The sequence below is a fragment of the Odontesthes bonariensis genome, chromosome 19 (assembly GCF_027942865.1).
Source record: "Odontesthes bonariensis isolate fOdoBon6 chromosome 19, fOdoBon6.hap1, whole genome shotgun sequence".
Classification (NCBI taxonomy): Eukaryota; Metazoa; Chordata; class Actinopteri; order Atheriniformes; family Atherinopsidae; genus Odontesthes; species Odontesthes bonariensis.
In genome coordinates this window covers 21360182-21380161 of record NC_134524.1, presented here as the reverse complement: position 1 = coordinate 21380161, position 19980 = coordinate 21360182, and the positions used below count along the sequence as shown (strand labels likewise).

Here is a 19980-nt window from a genome sequence, read left to right as displayed (position 1 = left end):
AGAGTAACAGATGTCCACCGTTAAATGCCAGTGAGAAAATACACGGTGTATATATCATCACAGACGGCAGGAAAAAAATGAACAGATGGTGGCCTTTTGCAGGTTTACAGATGGACAAAGCTTTTTCACACTTCAAAACTAAGCATTTCTCATGTCTTCCTCATTAGTCGGACTCTCCAGAGGAAGAGGAGCTGCGCCTGACTCTGAACAGCCTCAGCGCTGAGCTCCACAAGCTGGACGACATCCACTGGATCTGTCCGCACATGCAGTGCTCAGAGGAGGTGGGGAGGTTATCACAGGCTACCAACCAGCCAAGTGTCACTCGCGCTCACTAAGTCTTAGACAGCAACGGCCTGTCTGAAAACCAGTGTCATGATGATATCAAAATATTCCCCAGTTCATATCCAACAGTGCCTGTGTGTATTTTAGGACACGGTGAGGAGCAGCAGTAAGAGCAGCAGTATGAAGCTGAAGATCATACCCAAGGTGAAGAAGGAGAAAGAGAAGCTCCACAAGCAGAAGTCCAACAGTTCTCTCTCTGGTAAAAAGTTCATTACACGGCCTTATTCAGCACCTCAGGCACACAACTTGTAATGTGCCAGTTTCTTCAATAATATGCAGGAATTATTAGCTCTCTTTCAATCAAACAACGAACGATAAAATGCCAATAATCATCAACAACATATGAGATCAAATTGATTTCCTGAGCCAAAGCCACATCCATCACATCATGTAGCCAGCTTCAGAGCCAAAAGAACCAAGAAGCGACGTGAGACCCGTTTGATGGGAAAAAAAAAAGGTTCTGCTAAGAAATGTTCTGATTCTGGAGCCAGTCTGTTGGATCATAGGTTGTGTTCTTATTCCCAAACTGCTGAAATGCTCAGTTTAAAGCGAACGGTGTCAGAATAAACTGAGCAACAGTTAATCAGTGGACGTTAGCTTGGGCAGTAATTTTACACTTGATTCTCTGTTTCTGGACTGAGTTCCGAACTAAATGGGAGGGAAAAACAACGGGAGCTTTCTATTTTTGCATGAATACTCTCATTATTATTGACGTGGTGCTCAGAGAAGTCTAAAATGATTTAATGTTTTTGTACAAAACACTACTGACATTAAAACTAGCACGTTAACAAGCTAAGCTAGCATTGGCTGGCTAGCTGAGCTGCATACCTACAAAGTTATCTTTCAATAGTAAATTTACAACGGCAGCAAAAACAGATTTCTCAGGTGGTTTGGGAGGAGGAGAGGAATTTTAAATGAGGAAGTTTCCTTAGCTGACCTTCCTTTAGCAGGGAGCACTTTTTATATTCACTACAGAATGCAACACAACTCATCAATATTTAATATCTTTAGGAGTAAACTAGCCTTCAGCAAGCTAGTTGATTTAGCTTTCTCAGCTGTTAATATTAGCTTTTGGTGCTAAAATTGCACATCAGCTGTGATGTATATCTTAAGTCTTTCACAGAGAGGTTGCTATCTGGGATGGTAACATTCGAGGTTGCTAGATATGTAGAGGGATTTTGTTGAGATTGCCAGAGCTGGGGACAGGGGATACTTTTAATGTATGCTTTGGAATGTAACCTTACTGCTACTTACTCATAAATCACTGCAGGTAAAGCATCACAAGCACGATTTCCTCTTTATGAAGCCTATTTGTGTCGTGTATTTATTTATTTTTTTTTGTAAGCAAAGAACAGATGTGCAATTTTTCATCAACATTTTCCTCCGCAGGAGCGTGGGACATCAAAGGTGGAGCTGCCGAGGCGGATTCTTCGGGCAACTGAAGTCCTGCACCAGTTTCTTTTATTACCATGACAACCAGAGGTGAGGAGCACCCCTCCTGTCCTCCTCCCCTCCAACCACAACACGCTGTGGTTGACGGAGGTGTTAGACGGAGAAGTAAAACCTTCCTCTCAACTTTTATGTCTTTGTCATCGCTCATTCGCAGGCGAGCAGGAGGATTTTTTTCTTCTTCTTGTTTTTATTGACTTTTGAGAAGGGACCTGGCTTTGCATTGCATTTCTCCACCACTGCCGTTCTGCTTTTGGTTCTGTGAGTGCGGCCAGCAGGAAATCAAACTGAAAACCAGGGAGGTTTGGAACAACAACGTAACGAGGACAAAAAAATGTTTACGTGGTGCTCTCCTTGCATGCCATGTGCAACCATCTTGTTTTATATGTACTATTATAAGTTGTTACAATCTTTAAAACCTTTTTTTTTTTTTCTCTTACTTGTTTTTATTGCTCTAACTTCTGAATAGCCTTTAGACTGCATATTTATTTTGTGTTGCTACTGCCATAAAAACTCCTATGGCGACAAAAATCAACAAAATGAACAAACTGAGATGTCTCAACATTATTGTCTGCTGAACTGGAGAATATTGTCAATGTTGCAAAAAATATACTGAGGAATGTACTTCTGTGAACTTGTATTAACCTGTGAATAATGATGATGTTCAATATGATTTCACGAAGGTTCTATTATTGTGATTCTAAAGTGGTTCTTAATAGGCTGTTGTGTGACTTCTGTGGTTTGAGTCTATGCAGCCATGCTGCAGAAATAATGACCTTCAAAACATGAGTCATTTCATTTTTTTTTTGTAATGAAGCCTTGTGAAATTATCCGCCTGGCGGATTTAAAAGAACATTACCGAGTTTTAAAATGTGACTTGTGTGGGAGTCCAAAAAAAAAACTCTGCTGTCCCGCTGTGCATTTTTTTTCACTCGAATTGTAAACCATCTTGAGGTGCAGCACCAGACGAAATGACTCGAGTCTGACATTTTTCTGGTGAAAGTGTTTACTGAAGGAGGAAGCATCAAGGACGCATTAACAGAACAGCTTCTCTGTATATTACTCTTTACTTTGCCATACTACATGATTGTATCTGTAATATAAATAGAAAAGAGTTTTTTGCTTGAGCCTCGTTTGTGGTTGAAAGCTCTCGCTATTATTATGATTACAAATATAGATATATTTTGCATATCTTATTTTCCCAGTGGTAATTTGTCAAGCTGTCCTTGCCCTTGCTGCTTCCTCCTTTGATAAATTCTTTGCCAACTCTCCTTGGCACTCTTGTGCATATGATTAATGCTGTTCTGTGTGTCCTTGCATGCATACTAAGCCTTCCTTTGCCTCACAGTGGCAATTGCCTCAAAATAGTGAATTTTAGCTCGTTTGTGCTGACCATCAACGATGATTTTTTTTTTCCCTTTCCTTTTCTTTTTGTAAAGTGCCCACCGAAGAAGAGAAAACGAGAAGGGAAAAAATGTTGAGGGAGCGTTGATTTACACGAACACAAAGGTGAAATATCTGAATATATTTGTTTGCTGTTCTGCAACGGCTAAAATTTGGAATTCAGGAGGCAACTCCTACACCGGTTTTCTTGGAACGATCCTTTAAGGAATACACCAACGTTTTCATGCTTATTTGCTGTTTATATTCAGAACTCGTGTCAAAGTTTAGATCATCCTCATCTTTCAGTTTATTAAGGAGAGAAGAGTATGGAGATATGCTAAACAAAGGGACAGAGGACAGAGATACTAAAATTTCAACTTTTAAGCTAGTTATCAGTTACAAATTTTCTTTTTTTGTTCTTGACCAAAGGTGTAAAGGTGCCACGTGCAATGGATAAGACAGAATGTAAAGGTCCCTCTTAAAGTGTGCCAGAAGCTAACACCGCTCTGAGTGAACAGCATTCAGCAAACATGTGAAGACAAGAAGACAACATAACCCAGCAAAAATGTGAAATTTGCTTATTTAGTGTTAACATTTTAATTAGCTGGATGTAATACAGAGGTAATATCCACTCAAAGGTTAAATCAGAGTCAGATACTAGCTAAAGATGTTAGCTACGAGTGTTGCTAGCTAAAATGTTAGCTTTACGAAAAGTCTTTTGAGAACCGCTTATCCGTGACTTTTAAAAGTATTAAAGAGACCAAGGAAACTCATTTGTTTGCTTAACATGGACAAAGGTGAATTTTAATGCTTAAGAAGTTTTAAAACTTGTGAAGATATCACCTCAGTGCTTCTGCCTGTTGACGTAAAGGGAAGCGATCCTGAATTTCTGTTATTTTTAAATGTTTTTGTGCGAACCCTAGATGGGATGTAGTCACTGTGAGGCGCTGTAGATATTTAGCTGTGGTAGGATTGTGCTACTGTATCCATAGTGTGCCAGCTATACGCTTTACACCTTAGAGGCTTTAGTGGTTTTGTGCCAAGTCTGTCCTTCAGGTTTGAGACTTACAAGGTATGTGTGAGTGCGCGAGCTCATGATGCGCTTCAGACACGAAAGTTGTTGTGTCGTACGGACATTTCAAAGTTTACTGTATCTTGCCTTGCACTTTACAAAGAAGCAAACTTAACGTGGAAAAAAAAAAGACGTACGTGTGCGTGTTAAGATTTTTGAGTGTCTATGAGCATTTTTTTTAATTGATTTGATTACAAAAATATTTTATTTATGAAAAATGTATACAGACAAATGTGTTGGTAAAATGTAATATATCTAACCAGTTGTAAAAGAATTATAAATATATATAACTGTAAAAACAAATGTTTACTTACGTTGGTGGTTCTGAAATTACATCCACAGTAGCTTGAGTCCTCGCATTAAATGCTAATGCTTATGATGGAAATATGTGATATGTGATATTCATGCCACTGTCACAACAATGTTCTAAAAGTGTCTTTGGACCAAATCGGTAGTGAACGTGTAATCTAAAAGTAAAGGTAATTTCAAAAGGATTAAAACTTTAAGCCAACATAATGAAATTTTTCATTGTTATTTATAGACTTTTAACTAATTGTTTACACAAAAGAGAATTGCAGCCTTTGTTAAGCCGATGTTTGGGTAAATTTGTATGTATCTCTTAATTTAACTATCACGTTGTACTGACAAGATGTTGAGGAATACACATACGAAAGCCATTTTCCGATAACAAGTTGCCTGTTTTTAAATGTGTTTTACTTGATTTGTTCATATATTTTCCCTCTCTTTAAAAAGGCATAATTTTGGCTCATGTTTTTGCTCAATTTTGTGATTTCTTTTTGATTTTTTATTTTTTTATTTTATTTTATTTTTTTTTCTTTCAAACTGCAAATATGTAATCTTGGACTGAAACTCTTCCAAGGACTTACCTGGAATTGAGACAGCAGAAGAACTCACAGGAATTACACATTTGCGCAACAGTATTGAACAGACAACATTGTGAACGCACCCCCCTTTTCTGAGCAGCCAATATATCGAGACCCTGTGCTCAATCCTGGAAGCCAGATTCGATGTTGCACGACCTTGTACATTGCGAGGTGTTTTATTGTGTTATCATGTGCAGTGTGTAACAAGACAAAGTCAGTGCAACCCCTCTGGAGATTAAATGAAATATTGAAGTGTGAACGTTTTTGTCCATTTGTCATACGTTGACGATTGTGTCGACACACAATCGTGTCTCTTGCTGTTTCTTACACTGGGAAAGAGACGTACAGGTGTTGGGGATCTCGGAGAGGATGTGTCCTGGCCTGCGATTACGGATTGTGACGCGTTGCAACCTGAAGCTCTGCAAGTTTGATCACTGTTGAGGGTATGGCTCAAGTGTTGCTGGGTTAAAGGGATTGTTAAAATTGGCTTTGTTCTTAGACATTATGAATTAAATAAGTCTCAGTACTTTTCCATATGACCTAAAGTGATCCAGGAGTAGAAAGACAAAACAATTAGGAAAGCCTGGGAAAGCAAGGGCAGATTCACACTCACACATTGTTTTGGGCTGATCCAGAGAATATGACGAAGCATGTTGAACCTACTCATGTCCAATCATACTCGGTCGAATGTGAGTCCAACCTATGAGGCTATAAATACAAATGATACCCGGAAATCGGGGCGCAGTCTGACAGACTTCCTGCGGGAACTCTTTCCCACTGAGCCCACCGCTGATATGCTTTGACGTGTGACTACAAATAAAGACTTCATTTTCACTTGAATTACTCCGGTTCGTTCTTGAGCCTCCAACTAAAAGAACCGAATCTAACAAGTGGTGCCCGTGACCCGTAGTTGCCGAGCTCAGAGACCACCGTGCCGTGCGACCCCGTGCGAGGGAGGACGGCTCGAGGTGATCGGGGAGGACAGCTTTTTTCAGACAAAGGCGCCAGAGAAAAAAGGTGAGCAGAACACATCTTAGTGACTAAATGTGAAATTTCTGCATATTGAATAACCTAAATGAAGTTGTCTGAATTAAGTTGTCCTCTGGTCATGGTAAATCCAAGTGTTAATGTACTGTGTGATGTTTTCATTGAATGGTGACACGTCCAGTATAAACACATAGCCTCACAGGGAAAGTGAATAAGTGTCTTGACAAGTGAATTCGAACAAATAAAAGACAAGATAAATTCATTTTTATAAATGAATATCCCATGCAGGGAACTTGTCTTCAAAAAATTTTTTCCGTGCACTAATGGATGAGTGATGCGAAGTAGTTTATAAAAGCCCACCCTGAGTGGGTTAACTAATTAGAATTCCGACACGGAAGGTTTCTCCTCTGACGAAAGTTAGGACGAAGGAGACTTCCGGGGTACGAAGAAGTCTATAATCCCGAAACTTAGTCGGGTTGACAAGAATCAATTTATACTTGAATGACAAAGGGTCAGATTTTTTAATTTTCATGCAACTGTGGGGAGGGGAGATGACTGCTCCAGCGGATCTCGAGTAGTTTCTGTTCAACAAGGGGAGAACAAGGGGCTGCGCGTGCACGCCGGGTCGCCGCTGTTCGTGCGGGTGTCCGCGGCTATTAGTTTTCTTCAGGTAATGTTATCAGTCGAGTAAATGAGGGTTTCGCAAACTTAGAGGAGAGTTTGCTGTCTCTAAGGCATTGTTTGTCACGCCATTCGACGTGATTTTTGACATTCCTGATAAAGAAAGTTTCTCGCTTATGCATCGTTTCTGTATTGTTTGGTTTGTATTTCTCCCTGTCCACAGCTGGACAAATTGAATTTCTTTCTCTTTCTTACGTTGTTACAAAAGTTCGCCTCTTTTGACATGAAGCTGTATGACATCCCATATTAGCAATATCATTTATGAACATTGACTTACCCCCCGCTGCGTCCTGTGAACTCCAGCCTCGTTTTGGCGTTGTCCGGCTAGTTTGCTAGGGTCCCGAAAATAAAGCTTCTTGCTTCTCAAAACAATATGCGTTCAAAAGAGTAATACATTTGCATCACAAAATCCTCCCTCCAGAAAGAGTCAGACCTCACAATCGCTTGGCGCTATTTCTCTCTACCTTCGTATCACTGCGCGCTGTGTAAACCGTGCAGACCGAGGAGTTTTGTGCTTCCGAGCAGTAAACACCGTAACAGGTGCGGCTATCGGCAGATGGCTGAACGCATTGATATGAAGGGACAACCTTCGTCAACACCAAAACGAGGCTGGAACTTGGCTCACAGGACGCAGCGGGGGGTAAGTCAATGTTCATAAATGATATTGCTAATATGGGATGTCATACAGCTTCATGTCAAAAGAGGCGAACTATCCCTTTAAGGTGCTGGGAAAGCATTTGCAAGGCAAAAAAGCAATACATTTTTTTATTTTTTGCTTTGTAAATTGTACGAGCAATGCTTTTAATGTAAATAATTACACTACACGTGTCTTTTTTATGCTGTAGTAAAAGCTGTAAGTGAGTAATAGAGTGTAGGCTGTGTTCACAGTTGCACAATAGGCTTATAGTAATAAAAACAAAGCGCGGACTCACAATTCAAGTGTGACTCATAAGCTTAAGACCTAAACTGGTTTATATTCTGATGAGTCACTGAGGTTTTACAAATGGGGGTGGTGAGAAACAAGACTTTACATCAATGACAAAGCTGTTTGTGTATGTTTTTTTGTTTGTTTTTTTCAAGCTCTCAGCAGAATACTAAACTGTAGACAAACACGGAATCATACAAGCAGATATAGACATATAAAAGTTTATTTGTTGAGTAAAAGAGGTGTTGTAAAATATGAAGACTGCAATGTGTTCATTAACGCGTTACTAACCAGCTAATGAACTTTTTTTTTTTCTTCCCAAATTATGCTTTTCAAAGAAAGTGACTGCAGAACGGCACTTTTCATTTGGACTTGTTTCAGAAAAAAAGAGAAACTCAGTTTGCACACAACTTTGCCGCAACTTAATATTCAGCTTTCTTTGCTACAAAATTTTGTTTCAGTTAAAACTCTTCTGTCTCTCTTTCAAATCACCCCTGATCAGTGCCGTGGTCCTCCAGATCAGGCATATCTTCATATCCCTCCTCGTCTTCTTGCCTCCTCTGCTCTTCCAACTTCTTCCTCTCCTCCTCTGCCTTCCTCCTCTCCTCCGCCGCCCTCTTCATCTCCTCTTCCACCTCCTTCATCTTTAATTCCTTTTCCTCCCCCTCATTCTTTCCACCCGCCTGACTGTCCTTTCCTTTATTCTTCCTGTTCTCTTCTGTGTCGTAGGCCCACTCCTCATCCGAGTCACTGATGTCATCATCGTCGATGTCAAAGTCGGGCTGGTACGACTCTGGGATTTTGACAGAGGCCTCTTCTATGGGCTCTGGCTCAGGTTTATAGTTGGGGTCTTCCAGTTTGCCCCAGGCTACCTGGTCGGCCTTGCGGAGGATGATCTCCACTTTGGACGGTACCATGTTGACTGAGCTATGTTTGACATTTACCACCTGAAGGCAAGAGAATCCAGTAAGCTCAGATGAAAAAAAGAAAAGAAAAATCATATTCAGCTTTCACAGAATCTCCCTGTGGGGGCAGACTACGAAACTTATCAGGAAGGTTTGTATTGTTAACCAGTGTACACCTACATGGTTTTTCCTCCAAAAAAACCTTGGCTTGGTATGCGAGTACTGATAAAAGTACTTGTTTTTTTTATTTTTTTTATATCAAGTGGCAGATGGGACTCTGGATGCCAACCTAGTCATTTCTACTGTCATCTGCTTGGTGCACCCACCATCTGGCCCAACCATCTCTTTCCCACTGAGCGCAGTTAATTTAGGAGTGTGTCTACGTTCCCCTGCTCACTATTCTGTTGACCCTTCTACATCGCACGCTCAACTATGTTTCGTGAAAATAGCTGGAGAAAATGTTTTCCAGATTATTTGTTTACATGATTTGTTGCCATGGATAACAGGAAAGACCCAATTCCAACATTTAAGCTGCATCTGAACAAAATTGGAAGGTAATAAATTTGAATAAGAAGTTATTATACTCACCCCCCAGAGGTGGAAGTCTCTCTTGAAAATCTTGTTGCTTTCAAATTGAATTTGACATGAAAGCTATGGAGGACAAAGTCAAAAGAAGACTGAAGGTGAGGGAAAAAAAAGGTTAAAGCTCTTGATCATATAGTCTGATTTAATTAGATTAAAGAAGAGAGACCCAGGAGATTGCATCAGATAAGGTTGAAATATATAGGTGATGTAATATTGAATCCGCCGCTACTTTCAGCTAGTCTTTCTTGTGTCTGGGTCGTGCCCAAAACATTTTGAAAACTTTTGCTGCCATTTTTCATTTAGAATAATATAGTGGTGTTTAAAGCAATACAATGTAACTTCTCAAAAAGCCCACTATGGAGCTCCCCCTACAGGCTTGGAGGTAATGTACGGTTACACTGTCGTAAATACAACACCCTTTCGCTTTCACGTTTCACGTTTGTTGACGAACTGGCGAGGAGTCAGAAGGTGCAAGCTATGTCGACCGAGAAGGTAAGAGTAGAGCGTGAGAGGGGTCTATTTGTTTTTGCGGTAGGTGTGCCAGAAAGCAAGTCGAAGTACTTCCACTCAGCTACCGGGTCGCTCCCGGGCCGGTCCAGCAAAGTTACATAGCGCAGTTTTTCCAACTCAGACCCCCGAAGGGCATAGGAGACAGGCCAATCGTAATATTAAAACTCATTCTAGCCGCACAATTTTTTTCAAGCTGTTATTTTAAGGTAGAAATGTTACATAGTATTGCTTTAAATATTCCAGCTGTTTATTTATTCAACCATAAATGAGCATTAAAGGGATAGTTCACCTCTTTTGACATGAAGCTGTATGACATCCCATACTAGCAATATTGTTTATGAACATTTTCTTATCACTGTCTGCTGTGTAGACCGTGCAGACCGAAGTGCAGACTGAGCAGTCCCCTGCTTCCGAGCAGTAAACATCGTAACAGGCGCGGCTATCGGCAGGTGGCAGCACGCAGTGATACGAAGGGAGAGAAAATAGCGCCAAGTGATTGTGAGGTCTGATTTTTTCCTAGAGAACGATTTTGTAATGCACATGTATTACTCTTTTGAACGCATATTGTTTTGAGAAGCAAAACGCTTTATTTTTTAAACCCCAGCCAACTAGCCGGACTACCTTCGTCAATGCCAAAACAAGACTGGAACTCGGCTCACAGGATGCAACAGGGAATAAAGTCAATGTTCATAAACGATATTGCTAGTATGGGATGTCATACAGCTTCATGTCAAAAGAGGCAAACTATCCCTTTAAGAAACCACTTTTGCTGCTACTTCTCTTTGTGACGCTAGTTGTTGATGTCACTTAGAATTGCAAAAAAAGTAGTTAAAGGTTAGAAATGTGAAAAGTGACTTTAACCCCATGTGCATGCTGTAAACCAAAACCTCTAATAACTTAAGCTAAGGTTTTCTTATTGCAAAATCTCTGACATGCTTTGTCGTGTCCTATCACCCACTAGCTAATGCTGCTAATTTTAAGCTAGCTTTAGCTTACTTAAGCTACCTTTAGTTAACAGTTATCTGTCTCAAATCAAATTAAAACTCAAATACATCATTCATTTTATGAAAAAGCGCCAACTTTAAAGGCTAATCCTATTAATCTGGTTAATGGCTTTGCATTAACCAGATTAACCAGATAAGTTATGCTTTCTAGAAGGAACCGCAACTAAAAGCAACTTAAGAGTTGCCAAATCACCCTCAATTAACAATGTTATCTTTACAGACCACACGTTTGTCAAATTTACAGACAACTTATATTGAGCACAAGTGAACACAATATTGGATATATATGTGTTTAATATATTGTGTTACCCACCACAGTCCGGTTGGCTTGTATGCTGCAAAATTCGGGGTTTGAATTCTTGGCGTAAATTGTAACAACAACATTGTTTTCAGTTTGGTGCCAGTCATGTCGACATGCCACCTTCTTCTTATCCTGTAAACACACACACACACATGTAGTCAGTCCCAAGGAAACATATCTGAGGGCACTAAGATACAGCATTTAGAGGACACTTTGTTTTCTGATCGGCATGTTATCCCAGAGGGGATTCGTTCAGGCAGGTGATCTGCAGCACAGTCTATAAGAAGAAAACTTGCTTTGAAAGTGAGTCCTCGAGATCTATTCTTCGCCACGAATTTCGAAGCAGCCCCTGACGTTCTGCTAATGCAGTGCGTTGTCCAGGTGGCGCACCTACCTGCTTTGGAACCCAGCGGTGTTTTCCTGTTGTGCAGCCCTTCTGGTCCAGGAAAGCATTGAAGTCTGTTGTCTTTATGCAGCAGCAGCTCCAGTATTTATACCTAAAGGAAGAAGCAGTCTCTGTTGGTAACAGCTGTGTAATCTAGTGCATGGAAAAGAAAATCTTGATACCAACGTTGTGGTCCTAACTCAGGATGTGTCGAAATGAAGGGGTGCGTTATGAGGGAATTCGTGTTCCACTTTAACTTCACTTGCAGTGTAGTTTACACGTGAAGTCTGTTCCTCACGTTGCAGATTTGTTCTAATTACTTTCTTTGAAACCCCTCTGATCTTACTCTACATTTAGTATTGCTCACATGGCCTTCACTTTTGTTTTGTCTACATTCTTCCTTTATAGAATCCGTCTAATTATTGTTTGAACCCAAAACAGTGCAAATAGAGATTCAAAATACAGCGTTGTGACATCGGATCAGGACCTTTATTTTATGTTTGGTAAGCAGGAGGAAACATGCAGCAGTAAGCTCTTTCTTATTACCCCTCATGGAAGACGGGGCCTCCTGGGTGGTGGGTGCAGACCTCCACGTCGGTCTCTGGACCTTGATAGACCTAAACACACAGATAAGACGTTAATGATCGCAGTGGAAAGATCATACGATCGATAAAGATTACGTCCCCGGTCACATGATAAGGTCACCAGTCAAAAGTGTGTTTACTCGGATCCAGCGTGTTTGGAGCGAGGTCTGAAGCCAAAAAGCCATAATGTACACGTCTGATAACAAAATTGACGGGATATTTAGTTTTTAAAGCAATGTACCAAACTCCAACATGCAAAAGTCTTACGTAAATAAATAAATATCAAGGCAGAAAAACTGCCTACTGTTAATATAACAGTTTAGTTTGATCAATATGCCAACAACACTTTGAACTACGTCAACCTGTGTTATACACCGATCACATGTTTCATGTGCGTGACGCCTAATTATGTGTTAAATAACGAATGAGTATAAAAGAGAAGAGGAAGAAAAAAGACTGGAGGTGTCGTTACCTGCCTCTTCCACTAGATGGAGCTCCTATTAAAGTTTACAAGGAGTGAGTCAGAGCAAAGAAGAGCTGCCCTCAAACTGAAGCACAGCAGCTTGTGTGTGTGTGTGTGTGTTCACTTGGCTACACTCAGAAGGTCCAAAAACAAGGAGCCCACTATATATGTGGGCTCCACTGTGTTTTGTGGGGACCAACTGATGGGCTCCACATGTTTAAGGGGATTTTTGAGGGTCAAAACTTGATTTTGGGGTTAGGTTTAGGACAAGGGCTATGTTAGGCATCCGGCTGTGGCGGTTAGGGTTAGGAAAACGGTCTGGGCAATGGATTATGCCGATGGTTTCTGGGCCTCACTAACTGCCACACTGTCAAACAGCTGTTTTAGGGTCTTGAAATTTGAACATGTAGGATTTCCACCGCAAAAATGTCTTGCCTGGCTTATTTTTGTGGCTATAAAGCCGGCTATAAAGTGAAATTTACTTTACAAGATCTGAGTTAGTTAGGCTGTCATCGTAGCGCATGATATTTGTTAAAAAGGATCAAACTGACATTTTTCAAGTCTAGATTATCTGCAAGAAGCCTCCAGATAGACATCTCGTTAAAAATCAGTCAAAGACGAGATTTAAAAGGCAAGTGTTACTTTGATAAGTTCAAAGCTCGGGACTCTTCAGTCTTAATGTAACATTAATACCCTCTGTGGCTCTTGCTGTGTCCTCGGATGACATATTTGTCTGCCTTTGCCGACAATCATCTGGGCAACTATTCTGGGCCTAATGCCACAGTAGTTACCCTAAACACACCCGCACACGCACTCTGTTTAAACGCACGACAGAGACAGACTCACTGTTTTGCAGGCTGCGTTTTTGCAGCGGGTCCCTTGCATTGTCGCCTCACTCTCTGTTGGAGAAGACAGAAGAGAAGAGGTACGTCACTCGCTGCACAAACATCTCAAATCATCAAATCGGTTAAGAGTAAAAAAAAAAATAGTGGGAAAAATCCAAAACAGAAGCAAGGTTATCAAAGCAAGTTTTCAGTTTAAATAAACTTTCTTAAATCCACTTTTTCCAGCCTTTTAACGCCACTCAGAGCTTTAACAATGCACCCAGCAAGGCACACATTCATACAGCGACTCTAAATATGCGTTTTTCCATCATAAACACACGTGCGGGCAAGATAACGACACCTGGACTTGCAGACTGAAGACTAAAGACGCTCGCTTTCAGAGAACTGTCACACGAACTTACTGCTCCCTGCACAGTGTCTTGTTTTAAAAAGGGCAAATAAAGTTCATTCTTTGGCACATTTTATGCACCAAGAGCGTTCTTAATCAAACCGGCAGCCATTCAAAGTGCAGCTGACGGAAATATAAAGAAACCAGTTCAGTTTCGTGCAACTTAAAGCTGATTTTGAGCTGACTTTCTGTCGATTATTTGCAACACTCATTCACCCCTGGGCACTTGGAACATTAGCAAACACAAAACACAAGCTGTACAGTCTGCATGCATAATAAGAGACTTTTTGGCAGTGGAGGCACCAGAGGTGTGTTAAGGAGCAAGATTCTGAAAAAAAAAAAAAAAAGCCTGAGAACTGACCTTTCTTTTGGTTCTCGGCTCTCATGCTGATGTCCAGTTTCTCCAGCACCTGAGCCAGCGACGCCGACACTTTGTGCGGCAGCTCGGTGGCGGGCTCGTCTGAGCTGCGCACACAAACAAACATGCGCACATTTGTCTTACACGGTTCAGATCGAAGCTCAGATCACACAGAGGGATCAGCACAGGCCTGCTGACTGACACAGGCTGTTTATCCACCACATTATTCATTCGGGCGATGCAGCAGCCAGCTTCACCCTGACCTCTCTGCATGGAAGCTGAACAGCAGGAATGTATATGCAAACTGACAAATTCCGCTTAGTCCATGAAGATTAGAAAACGAGGGATGGTGATATGAACGAAGGCCGAGTGTGAATCCCACACACCTGGGTCTCTCTTTCTGCAGCTTCTCAGCAGATTTGGGGCCCTGGTAGATGATCTCTCGGTCGCTGGTGTGTTTAATCTTGTCCTTATCTGACGACACCTCCGGTCTCAGAGGCTCCTGGGGCTTCACGTTGCTGTGGCGCCCGCGGGTGCAGCCCTGCGTTCAGAGCATGGGAGGTCATATTAGGTCAGGATGCAAATGTCTTGATGTCAGTGGGATGTGTTGGGTTGTTCGAACATTAGCCCGTGTTTTAAAAGCAGAAAAAATGCTTCCACTATACTTCCACTTTGCTTGACAATTAACATTTCATGCTAGCTGACAAATTACACGGCAACGTTCACATTTTGACACCGACTGGGTTTTTTTTTTTTGGTTCATGACAGCAAAACGGTGACTCAGGTTCCTTTTTTGTGTGTTCGGAGCTCCCAGAAACTGAACATATAAACTGACCTCGTTTCACTCAAATAATTAGAGCTCAAAAAAGCCAAAACGCCAACATTATCAAAACGATTTGAAGCCGAATATCAAGTTGAAATGAGCTCCACCTCCACTTCAGCCGCCTGTAACAGTGAAAGCTGAGGCTGCACGAAAGCTTACTTTCACCTCTTCAAGTGAACTTTTGGTCATTTCACTTCATTCGGATGATAAATGCAGCAGCTCGATGGCCCACCCGAGTTTAACTGTAGATCTGTGTGGTGCAGTGAGTCCTGTCGCCAAAGCCACTTGGTTAGGTTTAGGACATGAAACACTCGGTTTCATTAGGGTTAGGGAGAAAAAAAACAAGTTCATCTGTTGAACGTAGCACAGACGCTGTTTGTTTCTCACAAACCGTCAGAAATGGGCTCTAATGATACAGTGGTATGAATATATTTGGATACTGAGTCATGTTTGGGTACGGTTCACACACCCACACACACATCTGCATGTTATTAACTCTCAGATTCCTATTAATAAACCATCCTGTCAAATATCCGAACTCGTGTGTCTCTTGAAGTGTAAATATTTCCCAACTCAGTCTCCATACTTCATGACATTACTCCTGCGTAGCTACGTATCAGCGTGAAATTGAATATCGGCCTCCTACAGCACCAATTCAGAGTGCATTGTATATTAAATAGTCTTTAAGCCGCTGGTTTCCCCTTCCACTTGATTAAATTTTCATCAAAGGAGCTGCATATTTTCCCCTCATCCCCACTCTGGCTGATTTATTGCTGAAAGCTCCGTGTTTCCTCCTCACACTTCCAACACTTGGAGGAGCCCGAGTTATCTGCAGTTCTTGACCCTGAGCTGTTACCTTGATGGAGAGAAACTCTGAGAAGTCCGTTGTCCTCTTCTTACAGCAGGACCAGCCCTGCAAAACAAAGATTAAGTGTCGTGTTCTGGATCAGACGCAGTCAGGTTTTTTTTCTTCTAACTGATTAGTTTACCTTCAGGGCATCGTGGAAGATAGGGACTCCTGGGTGGAAGAGACAGGAATCTGTAAGGGTGGGGGAGAAAGTGAGTCTACATATAGGCACACACACACACACACTCAGAGTCAGCAGCTGTTCACACTGTCACTGGAGTTCAGAGATGGTGCATGTCCCATATAAGGAGGCTGCTTCCAGGAGGATTGAGTCGTCTTTCCGGAAGAACGTGGCAGACCACGCTCCGTCTCCCCCTCACATGCAGCGTGTGAAATAATACGGACACACAAACTGCCACTTCATTTATACAACTTCTAATCATAAACCTCATCCCTGGTGACACAAAGTTCTCAAACTCATGCCTAATCACTTCCAATGTACATATTTCTGTCTTTTTTATCATGAATTAGCATATTTTATTCCTACAATTTACATTTGATTTGCACATCAAGGCCGAAACGCACCACGAATGTGGTCACGAGCGCTCACTTTCAACAAAAAAAAAAGAAGAAGAGGGCAGCTGCTCCACTTGTGGTGGAGATGAAAAGTTAAAAATAACTACTTTTTGTTTTTAGACTTAATTGCTGATGTCATTCTATCAAAAGAAGAAGAACATTTATTTGCTGTTAAGAGCAAGTCAATTCTGTGCTTGCATTTGTGGTGAAGATCAGTTTGTTCAAGGCTTTGCAGAAAATAAATAAACCCAACTAATGGATTCAAAATGTCTCGAGGAGAATTTCAAAGGAAAAGAACACAAACAGGAGGAAGGAGCCTACCATCTTTGTTCTTGTCAGGGTCAAACTTCTCTCCGCAGCCTTTGTTGTAGCACAGCTGAGCCATGTTGGCCTGTTTGGTTTCCAAGATTTCCTCCTCCTTCTCTTCCTATGCCTTTGCCTGTTCCTGTTCGGATACCTTTCTTCTAAACTGGCCGTGCCTCCTGCTCTTAATGCGGCTGTCAGGCCTCCAGACGTTTCTCTGGTCAGTCAGAGAGGAGAATTCCAGAAGGACCGATTGCCTTCTGGAGAGAGGAACGGAGGGTTTCTCCAGTCTGGTTCAGGCCTGGCTGAATGGGAGATAAAAATAACTGCTCGCCTCCCTTCTCTCCTCCTCCTCCCCCCCTTCTCAATTTACAGCTGTCAAAACTTATCTGAAGGTGGGGGTTGACATTCCTCCTGGTGAGCATCGGCTGTCACAAACAGACGTGCTGTGGCGCAGTCGGCGGCCGTCACAATAAAGCAGACGCCTTCTGGAGTTGAGTGACTTTTTCCTGCTGGATTTGCAGCAGACTGGTGACACCGGGGGTCTGTGTTCCCAGGAGCAGCACACTTTGTTGTCTCACCTGCTCAAGATGCTCGCAGACGTTTGAATGTTGGATGCCCCCACACGAAGCCTGCATATGAGCTCTAACCCTATCTGAATTTGTCAGTCTGAATTTGTTCATAACATTGTATCATTTGTGCATAACGTGTGAATCAGAAAGATTTTAGGTTTAGTTTTTACTGCAGATGCACAATGATTTCATGTCATCAGTATTGGGTGATACTGTGGATTCCACGTAACATGTGGAGGCTAATATACCAGTTCAGTTTGATGTGTAGGCTAATATACCAGTTCAGTTTGATGTGTAGGCTAATATACCAGTTTACTTTCATGTGTAGGCTAATATACCGGTTCAGTTTGATGTGTAGGCTAATATACCAGTTTAGTTTCATGTGTAGGCTAATATACCAGTTCAGTTTCATGTGTAGGCTAATATACCAGTTCAGTTTCATGTGTAGGCTAATATACCAGTTCAGTTTCATGTGTAGGCTAATATACCAGTTCAGTTTCATGTGTAGGCTAATATACCAGTTCCGTTTGATGTGTAGGCTAATATACCAGTTCAGTTTCATGTTTAGGCTAATATACCTGTTCAGTTTCACGTGTAGGCTAATATACCAGTTCAGTTTCATGTGTAGGCTAATATACCAGTTCAGTTTCATGTGTAGGCTAATATACTAGTTTAGTTTCATGTGTAGGCTAATATACCAGTTCAGTTTCATGTGTAGGCTAATATACCAGTTAAGTTTGTTCCAACCAGTTTGGTGTGTTCCAACTATAGGGGGATCACACTCCTCAGCCTCCCTGGTAAGGTCTATTCGGGGGTACTGGAGAGGAGGATCCGACGGATAGTCGAATCTCGGATTCAAGAGGTGCAGTGTGGTTTTCGTCCTGGCCGTGGAACAGTGGACCAGCTCTATACCCTCCGCAGGGTCCTGGAGGGTGCATGGGAGTTCGCCCAACCGGTCTACATGTGTTTTGTGGACTTGGAGAAGGCGTTCGACCGTGTCCCTCTGGGATTCTTGTGGGGGGTGCTCCGGGAGTATGGAGTGCCGGACTCCTTGATACGGGCTGTTCGGTCCCTGTATGACCGGTGTCAGAGTTTGGTCCGCATTGCCGGCAGTAAGTCGGACATGTTTCCTGTGAGGGTTGGACTCCGTCAGGGCTGCCCTTTGTCACCGATTCTGTTCATAATTTTTATGGACAGAATTTCTAGGCGCAGCCAGGGCGTTGAGGGGGTCCGGTTTGGCGACCTCAGAATCGGGTCTCTGCTCTTTGCGGACGATGTGGTTCTGTTGGCGTCCTCAGGCCGTGACCTTCAGCTCTCACTGGAGCGGTTCGCAGCCGAATGTGAAGCGGCTGGGATGAGAATCAGCACCTCCAAATCCGAGACCATGGTCTTCGGCCGGAAAAGGGTGGAATGCCCTCTCCGGGTCGGGAATGAGATCCTTCCCCAAGTGGAGGAGTTCAAGTATCTCGGGGTCTTATTCACGAGTGAGGGACGAATGGAGCAGGAGATTGACAGACGGATCGGTGCGGCGTCTGCAGTGATGCGGGCTCTGCACCGGCCCGTCGTGGTGAAGAAGGAGCCGAGCCAGAAGGCGAAGCTCTTGATTTACCGGTCAATCTATGTTCCTACCCTCACCTATGGTCACGAGCTGTGGGTAGTGACCGAAAGAACGAGATCGCGAATACAAGCGGCCGAAATGAGTTTCCTCCGCAGGGTGTCTGGGCTCTCCCTTAGAGATAGGGTGAGAAGCTCGGTCATCCGGGAGAGGCTCGGAGTAGAACCGCTGCTCCTCCGCATCGAGAGGAGTCAGATGAGGTGGCTCGGGCATCTAGTGAGAATGCCTCCTGGACGCCTCCCCGGTGAGGTGTTCCGGGCCCGTCCCACTGGGAGGAGGCCCCGGGGAAGACCCAGGACACGTTGGAGAGACTATGTCTCTCGGCTGGCCTGGGAACGCCTCGGGGTCACCCCAGAAGAGCTGGAGGAAGTGGCTGGGGACAGGGACGTCTGGGTCTCTTTGCTCAAGCTGCTGCCCCCGCGACCCGATCCCCGGACCAGCGGAAGATGATGGATGGATGGATGGATGGAGTTTCATGTGTAGGCTAATATACCAGTTCCGTTTGATGTGTAAGCTAATATACCAGTTCAGTTTGATGTGTAGGCTAATATACCAGTTCAGTTTCATGTGTAGGCTAATATACTAGTTTAGTTTCATGTGTAGGCTAATATACCAGTTCAGTTTCATGTGTAAGCTAATATACCAGTTCAGTTTCATGTGTAGGCTAATATACTAGTTTAGTTTCATGTGTAGGCTAATATACCAGTTCAGTTTCATGTGTAGGCTAATATACCAGTTCAGTTTCATGTGTAGGCTAATATACCAGTTCAGTTTCATGTGTAGGCTAATATACCGTAATTTACCAGTTCAGTTTGATGTTTACGCTAATATACCAGTTCAGTTTCATGTTTAGGCTAAGATACTAGTTTAGTTTCATGTGTAGGCTAATATACCAGTTCAGTTTCATGTGTAGGCTAATATACCAGTTCAGTTTCATGTGTAGGCTAATATACCAGTTCAGTTTCATGTTTAGGCTAAGATACTAGTTTAGTTTCATGTGTAGGCTAATATACCAGTTCAGTTTCATGTGTAGGCTAATATACCAGTTCAGTTTCATGTGTAGGCTAATATACTAGTTTAGTTTCATGTGTAGGCTAATATACCAGTTCAGTTTCATGTGTAGGCTAATGTACCACTTCAGTTTCATGTGTAGGCTAATATACTAGTTTAGTTTCATGTGTAGGCTAATATAC

General features: G+C 42.4%; 2 protein-coding genes across 5 annotated transcripts in view; one reads left to right on the top strand and one right to left on the bottom strand.

The window, feature by feature from the left end:
* LOC142368977 (diacylglycerol kinase eta) overlaps window positions 1–5389 on the top strand; it is an 81777-nt gene extending 76388 nt beyond the window's left edge. For all 4 annotated transcript variants that reach the window (XM_075451193.1, XM_075451195.1, XM_075451194.1 and 1 more), the window contains 3 exons: window positions 168–281; window positions 430–541; window positions 1732–5389. In XM_075451193.1, coding sequence (XP_075307308.1) covers window positions 168–281; window positions 430–541; window positions 1732–1784 — 279 coding nt within the window. In that variant the 3' untranslated portion in view covers window positions 1785–5389. The remainder of the gene's footprint in view (window positions 1–167; window positions 282–429; window positions 542–1731) is intronic.
* Window positions 5390–7930: 2541 nt separating this feature from the next.
* Window positions 7931–17157, bottom strand: LOC142368978 (cysteine and histidine-rich domain-containing protein 1). Its single transcript, XM_075451197.1, has 11 exons — window positions 16619–17157; window positions 15864–15913; window positions 15731–15787; window positions 14438–14592; window positions 14055–14158; window positions 13307–13359; window positions 11960–12030; window positions 11423–11525; window positions 11041–11160; window positions 9217–9279; window positions 7931–8670 (listed from the first exon to the last, which is right to left on the bottom strand). The coding sequence occupies exons 1-11, from the start codon at window positions 16680–16682 to the stop codon at window positions 8212–8214; spliced, it is 1299 nt and encodes a 432-aa protein (XP_075307312.1). The 5' UTR covers window positions 16683–17157; the 3' UTR covers window positions 7931–8211.
* Between the last annotated feature and the right edge of the window lie 2823 nt (window positions 17158–19980).